This window comes from Plutella xylostella, chromosome 23 (genome assembly GCF_932276165.1).
Source record: "Plutella xylostella chromosome 23, ilPluXylo3.1, whole genome shotgun sequence".
NCBI classification, from domain to species: domain Eukaryota; kingdom Metazoa; phylum Arthropoda; class Insecta; order Lepidoptera; family Plutellidae; genus Plutella; species Plutella xylostella.
The window spans coordinates 863339-881671 of NC_064003.1; the positions used below are offsets into that span (position 1 = coordinate 863339).

At 36.4% G+C, this 18333-nt stretch overlaps 2 protein-coding genes across 3 annotated transcripts; one reads left to right on the forward strand and one right to left on the reverse strand.

Moving 5' to 3' along the window:
• Window positions 1–1812: 1812 nt before the first annotated feature.
• Window positions 1813–7730, forward strand: LOC105395890 (cyclin-dependent kinase 8). Of its 2 annotated transcripts, none has more exons than XM_011567867.3 (8): window positions 1813–2205; window positions 2794–3045; window positions 3335–3524; window positions 3922–4135; window positions 4473–4641; window positions 5280–5402; window positions 6211–6283; window positions 6850–7730. In XM_011567867.3, the coding sequence occupies exons 1-8, from the start codon at window positions 1954–1956 to the stop codon at window positions 6987–6989; spliced, it is 1413 nt and encodes a 470-aa protein (XP_011566169.2). In that variant the 5' UTR covers window positions 1813–1953; the 3' UTR covers window positions 6990–7730. The 2 variants fall into 2 exon arrangements, with proteins under 2 accessions (XP_011566169.2, XP_011566170.2); XM_011567868.3 differs by having other exon boundaries at window positions 5280–5393.
• A 703-nt stretch (window positions 7731–8433) lies between these two features.
• On the reverse strand, window positions 8434–18013 carry LOC105395891 (extensin). The gene is made up of 4 exons (XM_011567869.3): window positions 17877–18013; window positions 11481–11704; window positions 10520–11216; window positions 8434–9394 (listed from the first exon to the last, which is right to left on the reverse strand). The coding sequence occupies exons 1-4, from the start codon at window positions 17911–17913 to the stop codon at window positions 9237–9239; spliced, it is 1116 nt and encodes a 371-aa protein (XP_011566171.3). The 5' UTR covers window positions 17914–18013; the 3' UTR covers window positions 8434–9236.
• Window positions 18014–18333: the final 320 nt, after the last annotated feature.

Here is an 18333-nt window from a genome sequence, read left to right on the forward strand (position 1 = left end):
AATGCTTGCGCCCTCAGGAATAGTACAGGCATAGGCAGTGTAGGACGTCGTCGCCGTCGCTAGCAAGAGTTTATGTCACGATTTTAGTTGAAAACAGAGTTTAATTTATTTTGTAGTAGCAAAACATAAAAAATAAAAAACATTGAAGACGTGTGTATAATTGTATATATTTGTATATTATATTTTAATTCCTAGGGTAGGTACAATGTAATGCTCCCTACCAAGGCACATAATACGTGGAAAGACATATAAAATAAAATAAATAAATAAATAAAAAGAAATTTTATTGCACAAAAAACAGTTTAGGTACATACATATTCCGTTAGGTACACTAATATTACACTATAATTTGCACATGTCTTATTTAAGTTATAATCTTAGTTAATAAAGTGGTCCCCAAACTAGGCTTTGCCCGTATCTTGGGGTACCGTAATGTAATCAAAAACAGTTTAAAATAAGAAATTTCAAATAAAAATGAACAGTTTAAACTAAAAAAAAAAAAAATTTTTTAACAAAAATTAAATATAAATTATGTCTCTTTTGCTCAAACAACAACATAACAATATCTTAATCTAAAATACTTTCTGTGGTGAAGTAATCTAACTGTAGAAGACAATCTTTTAATTTAATTTTAGCCTCACGAACAGACATATCTTTCATATTGCAGTAGTGTAACATACCATTATATATAGGTATGTGATCTTATATAAGCTCCAAACCTTTGACCAAAGGAAGTGTTAACGTAAAGAGATGGCATTTTGAACACACGTTTTTTGCATAATTGATCGTAGAGATCAGAAGTTAGTACTTTTTTGTGGGTGGAGAGACAGAGCCTAAGAATGAATAGTTGACGGATGGTTAGGACTTTAGCTTCTTTGTAAAGAGTTTGGGTAGGGAATCTGAAATTTTTCTTGTGCATAACTTTTAAAACACATCTTTGAGCTCTTTCTGGAATAATTAGGGTAGTTTTTGCTGCACTGCCCCAAACTGGAATACAGTACGAGGCAATGGATTGGCATATGGCAAGGTAGACCCTTGTAAGAAGAAATTCAAATTCAAATTCAAATTCAAATTCAAATCATTTAATTCAGACTCAAAGTCCATAAGTTAACACAATTAATATTCACAATCAAATTTAAACACAATAAAATACATATACATAAATTTCTAAAAAATAATCAATGATATTAAAATAATATTTTGACTGCAGCCCTGTGTATCATGCTACAGTGGTTTAGGTACTGGCAGTCAAACCTTTCCGCGAATGGTTCGGCTGAATTACGGAGTTTTTTTAGTATAGCTGCAGTTTTTCTTATTCGATTTGCCAGACTGAGCGTATGTTCTTTGAAATTAAGATTTTGATCTAATATCACGCCGAGGTACTTAATAGAATTAGTTCTATCAATAGACTGACAGTTACAATCTAGGATTTGTGTGAGTTTGCACGTATGAATTTTTATATGATTAGGAATATTAGGTTGTGATGCGGCAGTTTTATGGAAGCATAAGTATTTGGTTTTTTTGTGGTTTATAGTTAGTAAGTTGTTTGCTAGCCAATCGTTAATAGCCACCATTCCCATTTCGGTACTGTTATATGTATCTTCCCATATACAAACAAAAACTACTGATACAAAAAAAGCGGGTTCTGTCTGTCAGATGTTTTTCCCCGTAAAATGGGATTATTTATAACGAGCTCCCAACCGACATGCACCTCGCATACAAAAATCTCAGAATGATAACGGTCTCGTTGTCTCGTGCTAGAGCTATAGAATACGATATTTATTTACTCTGTGAAACGGTCACTTACACTTTTTTATATTGTTCAGCGAGGTTGTTGAATTTCAGTTTTCAGAATTTGTTTTGATTTGGAATATAAAGAAAACTGTACCTATTGCGTGACTGTAGTCGAGAAGTTATTATTTAAATTTAAAGTTTCCCAATTGCCACGCCACCATGGCTGATAATTTCAATCCTAACAACAAAACAATGGCTCCTGTAATGATGGACTATGACTTCAAAGTGAAGACCCAGAACGAGCGGTCTAAAGTTGAGGACTTGTTTGATTATGAAGGCTGCAAAGTGGGCAGAGGCACCTACGGACATGTGTATAAAGCTAGGAGAAAAGACAATAGCGATACTAAGGACTATGCTCTCAAGCAGATTGAGGGCACTGGGCTCTCTATGTCAGCTTGTAGGGAGATTGCGGTAAGAGATATAAGTTAATTTTATGAATTATGAGCTTTTATAACTATGAGTACCTCTTGCACGACTGACAACTATACAACTATTTTATTAACTCATCATTATTTTGATTTACAAACATCTCAGCTAACCCTATTCTATTCTCTTTATGGGGGTGTAAGTACCTGCACCTGGCTCTCTCGAGTGGAACCTTTGTACATGTCCCCAAGGTCTAAACTGCCTTCCTAAGCTTGGACAATTTCCCACCACGCTGGTGCACTGCAGGTTGGTGGGTTCACATATCTAGATGTGCTAGATCTAGGTAGCTATGCAGGTTTCCTCACAATGTTTTCCTTCACCGTAAGAGCTAACCCTATAAAAATATATTGTAGGTACATTTAGAATTTTGGTTGGTTAGCAATAGCATCACACCTAAAAAAAATTGTGTTTGTTAAGACCACAAAATCAGATCAAATATATATGTATGTGGGAATCACAAAGCACCATTTTATCACTAACCATAATTGCTTTGAAGTCAGTAAATACTTTAATAGTCACATAAATCTCACATAAATTAACTTGATACTAACATCTTCACATTTACATTCACAGCTACTCCGAGAGCTGAAGCATCCAAACGTCATCAACCTGATCCGAGTGTTCCTCTCCCACAATGACCGCAAAGTGTGGCTGCTCTTTGACTATGCAGAGCACGATCTGTGGCACATCATCAAATTCCACCGAGCAGCGAAGGCTAACAAGAAGTCCGTCATGGTGCCGAAGGGCATGGTGAAGAGCCTGTTGTATCAGATCTTGGATGGAATCCATTATTTGCACTCTAACTGGGTCTTGCACAGAGATTTGGTGAGTTTTGTAAATAATCTTATGCTTAAAATCATGTAAATCATGAAAGGGTTTGCCAAGAAAACTCCAGTATTAATGCAATACGTTTTGCTTTATATGCCACAATAGATAAAGTAATGATTTAAATTTATATTGCTCAGACTTAGATAAGTCTTGCACAATGCCAGATATGTAACTTTAAAAGCTTCAATAACCAAAAGAAAATAATTTTATAATCAGTTAATATTTCAATTCAACAATAAGCACCCTTATTTAACCCAACAAACAATAACTATTTAATCCTCAACAGAAACCAGCAAACATCCTAGTAATGGGTGAAGGGCCAGAGCGGGGCCGTGTCAAGATAGCAGACATGGGGTTCGCCCGTCTGTTCAATGCTCCCCTGAAGCCTCTCGCTGACCTTGACCCAGTGGTTGTGACCTTCTGGTACAGAGCTCCTGAGCTTCTACTGGGCGCTAGGCATTATACTAAGGCTATAGGTAAGAAAATAACTCAGTTGATTTGCTCATATTTTAAATAAGAAGTCATGTTATCGTTTTATAAATTCATCAATGGCGACGGGCGGAAAGGCAGGCCAAGACGGAGATCGCGGGACAACCTGGACAAATTTGATAATAACTGGGCTGAAGGTGCACAGAATCTAAGGGTGTGGAAGATAAATCGGGAGGCCTTTGGCCAGCAGTGGGAAAACAAATAGGCAATTATAATGAAAATAAATTCATAAAGTATCCTATTTACCGTAAATTGCTACAGAAAAATAACATAAAGATAATAACTTTACTATGTTCCTATTAGATAATATGTATAAGTATTAGAATTAAATAATTAAATAAATTTTTAGCACCTAAAATGTTGATATTACTTACCTCATTCCAGACATATGGGCTATTGGCTGCATATTTGCGGAGTTGCTGACTTCGGAGCCAATCTTCCATTGCAGACAAGAAGACATCAAGACCAGCAATCCTTACCACCATGACCAGTTGGACAGGATATTCAATGTCATGGGCTTCCCGCTAGAAAAGGATTGGGAAGACATAAGAAAAATGCCTGAACATGCCACCTTAGTAAAAGACTTCAAGAGATCTAAGTAAGTTGGCGAATACCCATACTCAATTTAATATCACCCAAATTGCCATAAAATAAAACTTTACCCATAACTTAAACTAAAGCTGATTGATGACAAATCAATGCATTTAGTTAGAACAGCTGGTATTGTAGGTTCGTAAGCAGCACATCAAACATAAAATAACCGTTTTATATTTCTCTCCCTGGCTGCTGTTAAAAAATAAACTAAACTGCATTGCAAAATTCCATTTTATTTATCCACTTTCTGCCACTGACATTCTGTCTTTATCAGTTAGTTATGTTCTTTTCATCCTTTTTCCTAAATCTCAGTCATAATCATAACCTCAAAACCCTTCCAGCTACCAGAACTGCTCGCTCAGCAAATACATGGACCGTCACAAGATCAAGCCGGACAGCAAGGCGTTCAGTCTTCTTCAGCGGCTGCTGCTGATGGACCCGAACAGACGGATCACCTCGGAGCAGGCCATGCAAGATCCGTACTTCACTGAGGATCCGCTGCCTACTCAGGTATGTATGGTTAGCAAGAGAGGTAATATGTATGCCATTCTAGGGTAAACACGTTAGTTTTGTGATCTGGGTCATGTGTGACATGAGATTGTTTGAGTACCAACCTATAATTTGATAATTTAATTTGAGATTGAATATTATAATATTTAATTGATAATAATATTTAATTGAATAAGAGATTGTTTGAATCATTGATAACATATTATTTCGATTCATCTATCTTGAACCCTCTGGAACAATCAGTTTGCGCTAGGATGGAATACATTTTTTTTGCTGTATGTACACTGTTCATACTGTACTCACGACTGTAATACCCATCTATTCCTAATAGACAAGACTCAAATAAAAATTTTAATATCTGTTTAACAAATATTTGCCCCGACCGGGGATCAAACCCGGGACCAGCAGCAGTCATGGTCACTAACCACTACATCATTTGGCCTTTCTAACTATCCTCACCTAACATTTTATATGTAGGTAATTTGTTATTTATAATCTGTTATGTTTTGATTATTATTAGGGTGTGTATCAATCAAGTTGTTACTTAAATTGTTAATATTAGTTATCTACACTACTGTATTGGATTAGCTGTAAGAGTAGCGTAGATATGGTTTTTCTAAATAAATAAAACATTACAGGACGTGTTCGCCGGGTGCCCGATCCCGTACCCGAAGCGCGAGTTCCTGTCAGACGATGATCAAGACGAGAAGAGTGATTCGAAACAGCGCCAGCCGCCGCCGCAACAGAACAATGTGAGAAATGTAAATTGCCGCAATCTTTTAGTATTTCGTTATTTTTTGTTTAATTTTTTGCTTATGAAATACATAGATTTAAGTTCCACATTAGTTTTAAGTTCCTTCGTGCAACTGGGACTGGCGGGTCAAGCAATAGAAGATTGAAAGTGGTTTATACAGATGGGAAATTTTACAATAAGGCGATTCTAACACTGCCACGCATCTGACGCATCACGCTGCGTGTTGTGTGATGATGATGTCGCATGATGAGTGTCCGCAGGTTACTTGTAAGGCGGCGGGAACGGAACACACGACACACTTGTTGTTACACAACGTTGTTTTTAATGCATTTGATTCCATCGCCGTCGCTCCGCCCGTCCCAAGCTTCGTACCCGCCGCCTAAGTTTGTTCACACAGAAATCGCATCTACTTCCGTTCATACAATTCACGCAGCGTGATAAACACCTGGGTTTTCACTATCTAAATCGACGAACGAACGAACAATACTAGAAATCGGCATGCTTATTATTAATAAATCAAAATAGAGTTATGGTTAGCGCTACAGTTTTGTTTTTCCCAAGCTTCGGAGCGCTGCGCGAACCACCGCTCTATCTCGTCGATTGCGTGACAATTCTTGTTTGTTCATTCGTAAATTTTAGAGTAATTCCTTATGTAATTCATACAGGGGTATGTATAACATAAGAAATTAAAGGTAGATTCAATTATCACATAAGACCAAACAGCCCCTACTACGTGTTATTGCCTTCTACAAATAAGACCTAGCGTCTACTATGTGTCATTGCCTGGTATATAGATGGTAACATGTTTCCAACAGACGCAACAGAACCAGGTGCAGCAGAACAACCACGACCACGCCGCCAACAACGCCAAGAGAATGAGGATGTCAGGTGAATGTTGCACGTTTATCTATGTCTTATTGATCTTAATTGGAGGAGGAGGAAATATTTACGGTGCCTAAACTCGTGGCATTTTGAAAAATCTTTCAGCTTATCAGACGCGACAGCATTAAAATTATTTATCACATAGCCCTTACCTGACCATTGAAAAATCAGCCCTTATAAAGAAGACTTTTTATGTGAAGAATTTAAAAAATATACTATTATGAAACCATTTCAAAAAGTCTTTCACCATAACAATAAAATTAATGTAATGAGGAATGATGCTATATAATTTTGGTAAAGTATAAAAAAACTGTCAGTGTCACAGTTAGATTTAGCACATGTTTGAAAGTTCAATAAACTTGTTATAAATATAAAGTTTTGTTTTAAAAGGCGAGTCAAATATATTTTTGGTGACGGTATCTTAGTAAAACGTAACAAATGTAATCACGAATTCGGGGAAAATACATAATTCCGTATGCAATGTGAATGTCCAATATGACGTATTGTTTCATTTGTCCTGAACTGTTTTATCTTAATCCCAGATAGGTACTATAATTTTGTAAAATCCGCAGGTCCAAACCAAGGCAACAACCAATCGGGCGGCGGCCAGCAAGAGTTCCATCAACAACAACAAATGATGTTCGGAAACCAACAACAAAACAACAACGGGCAACAACAAGGCAACTTCCAGCAGCGGTTCGATAGACTATGAGCCTTGTTCCCGTGGCCGAAGGTTGGTTTTAGCTTGACGCCCGTTTTCGGCCGTCTTTTGACGTGATGTGAGATTAAGAGTGGAGTTTGAGTTACTGTAAATGCATTTTGACACTTATTGCGTTTGTTAAATGAGTGTAAAAAATTAAACTCGGATTAGTATGGTGAAACGAAGATTGAGCTATTTAGGATTTGTTAGCATAAATAAGAAGCTGAAAGTTTTTGTTGTCAAAAGTGAATCGTATTGTAGTGCCTAAGCGTAATGAATAATGAAGTCTGCATTACGAGTTACGAGACAATCGTATGAATGATTGAATAACTAAATCATTATTTATTTTGGATCGCGACTGCTATCTATTACTGATCCATTATCATGCCCTTCAGAAGGTTAACAACTGTTAATATTTTTAACTGTACCGAAACGTTGATAAAAAGTTTTGCAAAAGAGATCCAGCTAGATTGGGCCTATAATATGAATTATAACAAAACTGTTAATGCCGCAATTTATTTTAAAATTATATTCAATTCTATCTTCAGTTAATGTGATGGACTTCATACATTAACAATAAATTTCTACTACCTTATAATTGATTAAATAAATAATTATAAATCATTCACATGCAAGAGTCTCTCAAACCTATTCAATAATAAAATAGACTGATAAGCCTGCCTGTAATTAAATTAATTGTACAGTATATTTAAGTGTAATGCTGTGTAAAATATACGAAATTATTTACTGAGCAAACAATCTCTATTATTTCATACTATAAGCATCCAAAAATAATAAAATCAGACAGTTTTGAACCCTTTAAATCTACCGTAATCTATTCCCTTTATTCATAGAAAAGTTATAGGATAGGTATTGAAGTGTTTTGTCCCTCTCTATCAAAGAACAATTTGTTTTGAGTTAGAGAGGGACAAAGTAGCTGAAACGTCCTGTAACTTTTCTATTAATAAGGGGGTTAAACTTTGAAAGTACATATTTAAGTAAATAATAAAGGTAATAAGGTTATGATCGCGTTATAATTTCTCTACAACATCTGATCCTTACGAAATATAAAATATTGATTGTTTTAAATCAATCTAGTCACCAAGGAATAAAGTTTAAAATGCCAGTTAAAGAAACGTGTGTACATTTCTACGCATGACTGGGTTCGTTCTACTGGCATGTTTATTATAACAACTGAGCTAAATTATGAAATAGGTGAATGAATTTGTGTAACACTATTGAGTAACTTGTGTTTTTTACAGGAATTACGTCCATGTAGGTAAAACGTAATCTCACTATATCACCCAATAACTGTAGCTGTAACCATTTTCCAAATCTTAAAGATAAAATAGTGGCTTACTAATTTAATTTCTAGGTGGTCTTGTTTATGGTTTACAAGACAGGTTTCCTTAAATTTTATTCCCTAGGAATTAGTTCTAAAAATAAAACGAGGAAAAACTATAAACATAATACTTTATTTTCAGTTCAAGTATAAAAACAATAAAAGGTTTAACCTCAACAATTAAGCACCTCAATGGACGGAATGTTTCAAAATACTTACAAAACTTACATTAAGTTAATGGCATTCATTCATCACATTAATTCATCCATACTTTTTGTTAGCTATGCTAAACTTTGTCTTTATGGACACTAGGTATTATACTAAGTTAGTACGTATTAGTATTAATATAATTAACGTATTGCATGCCTCATCATTAGTTCTTATAACTATTAAGTGTTTGAATACTTAACTAATATCAGTACCTAATCAATAGGTTAACCATATTTTTTGTGCCCACTTTTTACATCATCATCAACTAAAGTGTCTACAGAATGATAACAAAACAAGTGTAAGCCTTCATCATAATTATAAATTTAGCCAATACAATAATTAATCTCATTGATAAAGGTAAAGCTTCACCAACTTTAAAGCATGTTAGTTTTTGGGATTAGTTAATAGGTAATCGATACCAAATCTTTAAACATGAAGCGTTATAGCATATTTGCAGTTTTATTTGTCTTTTACATGAATCAAGATTCAATCCATCCATTCCTTACAGTTGAAATGCTCTGACATTCTTACATCCCGATTAATCTCAGCAAGTATTTGCACATACTTTATGTGTATAATTAAGTTACGAAAATATTCATATTCAAAGCGAATTTGCGCTTCATCAAGACATACCATTACTCTTTCTCTAGTCACAAAACTCACAAACACAATACAATCAAACCTACACTCTACCTCTCAGCTCTCTCCTAAGACACAGGGTTGAACTCGATGACAGTCGAAGGGCTCTGTACCACAGAGTACTGTAGTCTATTCAGCTGGTTTCGTTTGAGCTTGGTGTTGGAGTCGATAGTCTGGATGCGAGTGCGGAGGTGGCCGCACCGACCGTCGACTACCTTCTCGAATACTGGAATTGGAAAAAAAATGGGAATTAATAAGGAATTCGAGTAGGTACTTATAAGAATTGGGGCAGGTACAAGACGATTTGTTGGTATTAGAAGGTATAAAATAAATAAAAAATGAAACAAAACTAAACTTAAATTGCAGCCCGTCAGTACAACGTCAGTATTGTAAGTATTAATGAAAATTCTGTGCAACACTACTTTTACGGCATAGAAAATGATGGCAGAGAAACTACCTACCTATAGGCATAATGGATTAACTCAAGCCTAGAGAATCAGATTGTAAAGGATACTAATGCTCATTAATGAATAGTAGGTACCTACTGCGTATGTACATACTGAAGAGCATTAGCAGCAGAGGTGATTCAATCTACAATCACAATTTTTTTCTTCAATATGTCTACTAATTACCTACCTCTAAGAGTTAGATAAGAACTTCCTAGGTTGGTATAGTATGGTATGGACCAACCAATATCATTACTGTGCCTAATGTTAAATAGCCTATGACCAACCAGACAGTATGAAGTAAGTAACCTACGCTACGTGTCTAGAGTTAAAGACCTACATTGATTACCAACTGAGTCTACCCGCATACTGATATAGGTGTGATAATCAATTCACAATGATTAATAATTATAGACCAGTTTAAATTACTGAAACCGGTCCAGATATTACATTTCAAACAGGTAACTAGAAATAAACGCATCCGTGTAATTTTTAAGTTCACGCATTCAGAAAATGAACGATAGGTAATGTAATGCCTTTTTTCTAACCCACGTAATCAATTACCGTCTTATAGTATTACTTCATAATTTTATAGCTCATTTACTCAGCTGTAAATCAATTATGCTCCATATTAGGTACACAGGCATGAACCAATTGTATACAGCTGTTATAACGTTTTCAGTGATTGATAACAAAATGTGCAAGCTACGGTGTTAATATGCGTACAAATAACCTAAGAGCAGACACGTTTCTGCTAATAAGACAGAGTGTTGTGGCTCTTTTTAGCTTCTCATTCAGATCCAAATCTTACTTCCAGCATTGGATTACTGTTATCTAATGATGATAGACTAAAGAGTGATCTAGGTATTAAACTAGGTAGGCATTTACGAAAATATGGTACTCACAGTTCTTCCTGAAGGAGTTATGACACGCCATGTGGCAGATTGAGGGGAATCCCTTCAGAGTGTCCGGGTCTATCGGGTTGGACGCCAGAGGCGCGGCACATACAGGCGTCCTTCTCCCACCACAGGCATCCACGCAGTCGTCGTAGTTGTTCTTTCTCCTTCTGGTCCGCCTGGTGGTTGTTGGACGGCGGATGGTTGTCGGCTGGTTCACTTGGATGTTGGTGATGGCTCCTGATGGGCTTTGCATCCGTATTCTGACGTAAGGGATGGTCGGACGGGACGCATTGAGTGGAGCGACAGTACTGGCGGCCGCGACAGTTGTTGACGGCTGGTTTGGAGCTTGTGTGGGCGCAAATGTAGACGGTGCGGCTGTGTTAACTTGAGAGGTGGTCTCTGTAGAGAACTGTTGTTGTGGGTTTTGTGCAGGGAACGGACTCGGTGTGATGTTTGGTGTCGGGAATGGGCCTGAAGGACCATTTTGGGGCCAGAACGCGCCCTGTGGACCATTCTGGAATGGGAAGGGGCCGGGTGGTCCATTCTGGAAGGGGAACTGGCCAGGTGGACCGTTCTGGAACGGGAACGGTGGGCTATTCTGGATCTGGAACCCGCCTGGTGTGTTCTGTGTGGAGAAAGGACCCGGTGTGCTATTCTGTACTTGGTACGGGTTCTGTGAACCGCCCTGAAGCGTCTGTGGTGCCTGTTGATAAATGAAGAAGTAGTTAGGAGGGCCGCCGTTTTGTGAAGTGGTGCCTTGGATGACCTGCGTTTGTTGTGACTGGTCTTTGGTTTGGGATTCAACCTGCATCGCTGGTTGGGGCTGGACTATTACGGAAGACATAGCGGGAAAGTTTGGTGCTGTAGTGGTTTGAGGTGGAGTAGTCTGAGGCATAGATTGAGTGGTAGAAGGTAGTGAAGTAGATGGTTTAGAAGTGGATGTAGCTACAGTAGTGATAGTACTGACAGTGGTAGGCACCGGGGTTTCAGTTGAAGGAGATTCAGTTTTCTCTGCAGGCAGTTGCGTGGTAGAGCTCAGTACAACGATGGGCATGGCTGGGGAAAACGTTTTGTCAGTTGGGAATATTTCTGACAAAGGCTTCGGTGAGAATCCTGGGTCGGTGATGACGTTGGCCGCGTACCACGCCGTCGGCTGGTTGTTTGATATCTCGGCACTGCATCGTGTGAGCACTGGGAAAGAAGGAAAATATACTGTAAGTCCAGGTGCTGGCTCTAGAAGAAACCTAAACTATAAAAGTTCCGTAAGTTTAAGAGATACTTCTGACTGTACGAGAAGTGGTCTCAAAACATGATGTCTCATTAGTTTAATTGGAAACGACAACGTATAAGTGTAAATGGGAAACTGAACAGCTTTTCTAAGAAAGGCAACATACACACATAAACCGCTTTGCCCGAATGTGTACCTACATACAAACCGATCATGAATTATACATGAGTTGGTCACTTTCTACTTTAAACTTTATTAGTCACCTTTCCGCTTGCAAGCTGAAGTACCTAGTACCTAGTTATAGTTTATAGTAGATTACCTAGGCATCACGATATTCAGGAAGGTAATGTACTTATATAATATTGAAACATAAGTACTTACTTATAATATTTAATATTCAAATAATATAATATTCACTTAATATTGATAGCCATGCTAACTTGGCCAATCCAAGTGACATATCCGAGTCGTTTTATGCTCTGTTTGAGTAAAAAGTAAGTAGGTACTTATAAGTAGTTAATAACAAGTCGTCTTTCCTTTCATTGTTTTTCTTCATTCAGCACAGGAGCCCATGGCTGTCGTAAAACTGGTTATAAGCCCCGTTTTTTGCCATTCGATCAGTCCCACTTGTTAAAGGTCAAATACCCCGATGGCCGAGGACAAAACATGACAAAACCTACCGCGTTTTCATTGATGGTTTTGTGTATTGTATACCGTAGCGTAGGTGGATTTAAATACAATGATTGTTATTATGTGTATTGGTAAGCTGACAATAGACCGTGAGATTTAACTTTCTCTGTGATTTAACGTTTTTATTCGATGTCTGGTGTCTGGAAAAGTTAATAAATAACTCAACAGCGTAAACGCAAAAAGGTATGGAGGTAGACATTTAACACTGACATGATGCAGCGCTGACTGACTATTTCATAATAACCCTTCCTGATAAAATAATATGGAACTTAACTAAATACTTCTATAACTACTATACCTATAATAAGTTACCTACTTAGTCATTCGCCCCAGACTTCAGTGTTTAGTAAGAAAATTTAGATTATAATAATAGTTCCAAGCCAAAACAGGTAGTCACTGAAATGCAGCAATCCATATTGCGTATTCTTAGCAATTAATCCAGGTACAAGATAACTATTAAGACTAAACCCATATAAGTAAGTGTAGGTATTACTAATACAAGTAACAACTTGGGAGTCTTATGACTATGCAACTAAAGCATGTTTAAAGCTTTACTCATTTAACCTACTTAGATTCCTTTGTTATCTTAATTTAGCGTTTATGGACTAAGTAGGTGGAGGTAAGTATGTATATACATTATTGTACATTAAATATAATAATAATGCTCATATTTTTTTAATTATTTGTTTAATAGGTACGAGATAATGTTCATCTACCTAGGCCTGAAAGATAAATGTAACAAACATCATAATGCAATTTTCAGAGAGGCTCGAAAGGTGATGGTCGTAAATAGGTAACTGACTACCCAACAAACATTTTACCCTCAGTTACAGCTATTTTTATAACTTTAACCTGTATAACTGTGTTATAATTATCTCAGTTCTAACATAAAGCGATAAAGATGAGTTAACAAATGAAATTAGTGTTAACAGCAGGTTTAAGTGTTAAAATGGTATTAGTCAAAGCAATTATAATTAAGATGTTATAGGTTTAAACTGTTTCTAGAACCTAAAGCTATACAAGAGTGCTCACTGACACCTGTTAACACTTATGGTTGTTAAGTGGTTTCCTTTAATACTCATATAAATCTTTAGGTGTCATATTGAATTTAGGCTGCAGGAATTGGTTATAAAAGAGATTTTGTCAAGAGTGCAGCAAGACAAGATTCTTACAGTGTTGGAAAACTCAACAATGCAGTTTTAATCTTTAAGATTAACTTAACTTACGCTTATTGCGTTAGGCAAGTAGACTGTAAAAGTAACGGTGTTAAGCAAGACTGTGCGGATCGACTAAGACTGCATAATACCCTTGGCTAAGGGTGTTCTATTTCAAAAAGTGTAATAGATGACTTAGGTGAGTCTATATGTCTTAAATGTAAGTTCGCCATTTGCATTGGCGACCTAACCTATAAATTGCTGGGATAAACAATATTTTGCTTTAAAACACTTACTTATTTATGTGAATTTTGTCATTCCAGTCATGCCAATCGATTTATGAAACTAATGGACATACAGCAAGGATACAAAAAAATACAAAATTGAGTCGTCTATTTTATATTTACTTATTTTTCATTTGAAATCCTTAATAAATTCGGAGCGCATTAAAATTGAGGTGGGAAATATGGTATACATTACAGTAAAATTACAATGGCATGTTATTTTCAATTCACAAAACATGTTAAGTCAAGTTTATATATTATATTTATTGTTATTTAGTAATTATCAATACTGTCACTCTAATACTGTCGCGTATGATTGCTGTTGACACTATTATTTTCAAAGACATACAAGTTGTATGGTAAAAGTATATTCGAAAAACGGTAACATACTTACTTAACCCTTTTTTACCAAACAAATAAGAGTCAGGGAGTCAAATAACCATTCTACAACTACAACTATACCGGTAAAAGTTCTAGCTGAGAGTGATTAAACGCTCTTCTATAGTAACTTTAGCACTTCAATGACACCGTACTACAGGCTTTCTATAACTTAAACACTTCAATGACACCGTTTTACAGACTTTCTAAAGCCTTTACTCTCAAAATCGTGGGCCTCTTTCGTGGTTATAAGTGAGTTAGAGCACTCTCCTACACTCTTATACAGCTATGTCTTAACACTTTAATTTTCGAATGGAACCATTATACAAGTTATATGAGAGTTTTTTTAACGCTACGGTGTTAGTTGGGTAAGACCCTAACATACAAAAATAATGTCCTTCTAATTGTAAGTAGATAATTTTAATATTAATGCTAAAATATGAAAATTATCAGTAGGTACATAAGTGATATTTTTATTTAGTAAGCTTTCGTATTGGAAGTAAATGATACATTTTCGATAGAAAAGAAAGTAGGAAGCGCTAACTTTGTTTTCTAATAGATTATTGTCTTATTTTGTCGTAAGATTACAAAGCAAAGAAAACAATAGATCTTTTGTTATGGTGTTAGTGGTTAAACAAAAAAGAGTTATATAACAATGCTTATATAGAGATTCGAGAAAACAGAAAAAATGTGGTGACATTGTGGAAATATCAGCTAATGATTATTATTAGATATATCTAGGTACGGTGGCCTGCGCCTAAAAGTATACAGGCGGAGTTTTTAAAATAGCGATCCCTGATGATGAAGGGACCAGCTACATCTGTTATAAATCCGGAGACGTGTTGTGTGTGATGTGTGTAGCAGTGGTGTTTATGTGGATGTGCTTGAGCAGCATGTGAGCTTGAGATCGCTATTTTAAAAACTCGCCTGTATACTTTTAGGCGCAGGCCACCGTACCTACAGTAGGTACTCAACGATATTTTAATAGGAACAAGATGGATTACCAGTGCAAAAGAAACGTCTCGACAAATAAGACCCCACTTCTACAAATACAAATACAAATATCTTTATTGATAGCCAAAACATTGAATCAGTGTTATAATATCCCTAACCCCTACACTAGGATTCCCTGTGTCGTAGGGATTAGTCTCTTTCGTCTTATGCTATACAATAAAAAAAAAAATTATAAGTTGAGAGTTCTATCACTGAGATCTTATTTTGAATTAGTTCGGTTCGGCTAGAAGATTTGTGACTTTATTCATTTGTACAATGGTACATGGCTCGTACCTACATGGTGAGCCAAAAGAACTCACCGTATTTGAAGATGCTCTTATTTTTGCAAATGGCCACCAATGTCAAATCTGTTTTTGTTCTGTTTAACATTTGTGTACTAAACACACGTAAAATTCAAGTCACCAAGCCATGAAACGTTACAGTCCCCAAAAACGCGGAATAGCCAACCTCAATCTCGAGGAAGAAGTGGATGGTTTTTCGACCAAAATTATAATGAGCGATGAGGCTCATTTCCACCTCAGCGGGTACGTCAACAAGCAAAACTATCTTATCTAGCTTCTGGGGCACCGAAAATCTTTGAACTCCTCTGTGTTTACATAAACAAGCCAGAGACCTTGGAAGCTCTCAAGGAAAAACATTAGACACGAGTGCGAGAATTTGTCACCCGAAGATCTCGCAGAAGTGATGAGAAATGCCATAAAACGAGCCCTTATAGCAAACAATTGTAACGGCGCCCATTTAGCCGATATCATCTTCTCGACTTAACCAATAAAATTGTAAAGGTTAAAATTAACATAATCAAAAAAACCGGCCAAGTGCGAGTCGGGCTCGCGCACAAAGGGTTCCGTAGCAGCAAATATAATTTACAGTTAAATCAACCTATCTCAAAAACTATAAGAGATACTTTGATCAAACCAAAAATCGTTGAAAGAGTTAATTAGCATGCATCACCTCTATTTTTTTTAGAATTTTATACCCCGTAGTTATAAAAATAGAGGGGGGGGGACATACTTTTTACGACTTTGAGAGCTGATATCTCAAAAACCGTTCACTTTAAGAAAAATGTTTTTTAGAAAACTTTATATCATTTTAAAAGACCTTTCCATTGATACCCCACACGGGTATGTACATCGAAAAAAAAAATTTCATCCCTCAGTTACATGTATGGGGGGCCCCACCCCCAATTCTTTTTTTTACTATTTAGTGTCATATTTTTGTAGCGGTTCATACAACACATATTCCCATCAAATTTCATCACTGTAGTACTTATAGTTTCCGAGTAAATCGGCTGTGACAGACGGACAGACGGACAGACGGACATGACGAAACTATAAGGGTTCCGTTTTTGCCATTTTGGCTACGGAACCCTAAAAAACAGAATCGAAGTTTTTCATTTAGAAAAAAATTAGAGCCAAACAACATCGGATGACTTCTTTTGGTCCACCTTGTATTAGCATAGAATATCGCGGACTCGGGTGTACTCAACATTAAGTTCAGCTTGACGGTTTCACAGTTAACAAAATGAGGACAGTTTTTTTGTTTTGGTTTTTGTATTTGAGACACCATCTTGTTCGTATTTTGTTAATCTAAGCTTAAACTTAAACTATCTCACTGTAACTTTGAATAGAGTACTTCTAAATGTTATTATTTGATCAAGTGTTATAAAATACCTTGTAAATACTTAAAAGGAAATGACGAGGAAAACCTCTCAAAAACCCGTACTCATTACAGCTAGGAAAACCAGCCTGAGCCGGGATTAGGTACTGGATTATTACGTTACTCATGAACATGAAGTCATGGATCATGAATTCAGTTTCATAATCTTAAATTACACAAAGAGTAAGCCTGGGCAACCTTAAAATGCTTTGTGTGTGTATTTGGCTAACAGGTTTCTATACCTACCTAAGTACCTACTCTATCTTAATGGATTTCTTTGAAAGGCTTTCGTATTCTTTTTTGATGGTGTAAATAACACCTTCAATCGCTCAGTATATCGGGTAGGTTAATTAACAATATTTATATTTTCAAATAATACTAAGGATTTTCAAGATGACTGTATTTTCACGGAAAGAATAAGATTTAGCCAAAACGCCACGCAAATGTGTGATATGAGTGCTAATCCCAAAAACAATGTAGGTACAGTTTACATCTTCCTCGAATGTACGATGAAACAAGATAACTAGCAAGGTTGTAGGCGTTAACTTTTTATATCAAATGCTAAGATAACTAATAGTTTCATGAAGAGACATAATACTATTAAAAATAGCCGTGACAAAAGGAGTAGAGAGTATCTTGGTAGGTAGGAACTTTGATATCGAAAATATTTACTCTAGCACGTTATAATGAAATTATGTTATCATGGGAGGACCCTTCATATTTGCAGACCTACCTTGCGTTAAAAACAATGAAAAGGTACCTAGAGGTTGGTAATGTTAGTAGAATACTAAATAACTCACAACATGTCAGCTAGTTCTAGAAACTCCAACACATCACATAACAACCTTACAATTCACACTAAAAGTACCAGGATACCATACCAGCGTAAGAAGTGACTCTACCCTGTTGACAGTTACAAGCTATTAAAAAATAAAGTGCGTAATTGACTTTGTACTCACGTGCAAATACTACAACGCTTGCCGCCGCGTGCGTCATGGTCACAGGCTAACTGTTGACTGCGGAGGTGAGGTCTTGGCCCGGGCTTGTCCCCGTATGCATCATTGGATACGACCCCCCAAGCATGTAATCAGAAGGCCGGGAATGCTCTCTAGGTTCTGCCAGTTCAGTCTGTTGTGGTGGGTCTCAGATATTTACTTGGCTTTGTAATAACGCGACTAAATTAAGTACTTTTTTCCATTCTGAGGATTCGGTTTCTAAGTTAATCAGATAGATTCGTCAGCATAACTTTCCTATGGTTGAAATTGAGTTAAATTATTACACTTAGCGAGATTTTAAAAAGATGATTTTGAATTGATAATGGGAAATAGTAATGTAAATATAATCTTTACATGACTAGATATAATAATAAACCTCTAATGTAACAACAACACAACATTGTTGACGCAAAAAGTTAGT

Bases quoted from the DNA above. Each gene is read 5' to 3' on its own strand.
- LOC105395890 (XM_011567867.3), top strand. From the start codon at position 1,954: ATGGCTGATAATTTCAATCCTAACAACAAAACAATGGCTCCTGTAATG. The intron at 4,136-4,472 runs GTAAGTTGGCGA...AAACCCTTCCAG, and splicing joins AAAGACTTCAAGAGATCTAA to CTACCAGAACTGCTCGCTCA. The intron at 4,642-5,279 runs GTATGTATGGTT...AAAACATTACAG, and splicing joins AGGATCCGCTGCCTACTCAG to GACGTGTTCGCCGGGTGCCC.
- LOC105395891 (XM_011567869.3), bottom strand. From the start codon at position 17,913: ATGACGCACGCGGCGGCAAGCGTTGTAGTATTTGCAC. The intron at 11,217-11,480 runs GTCAGTACTATC...ATTTATCAACAG, and splicing joins AAACCCCGGTGCCTACCACT to GCACCACAGACGCTTCAGGG. The intron at 9,395-10,519 runs GTGAGTACCATA...TTCCAATTCCAG, and splicing joins TAACTCCTTCAGGAAGAACT to TATTCGAGAAGGTAGTCGAC.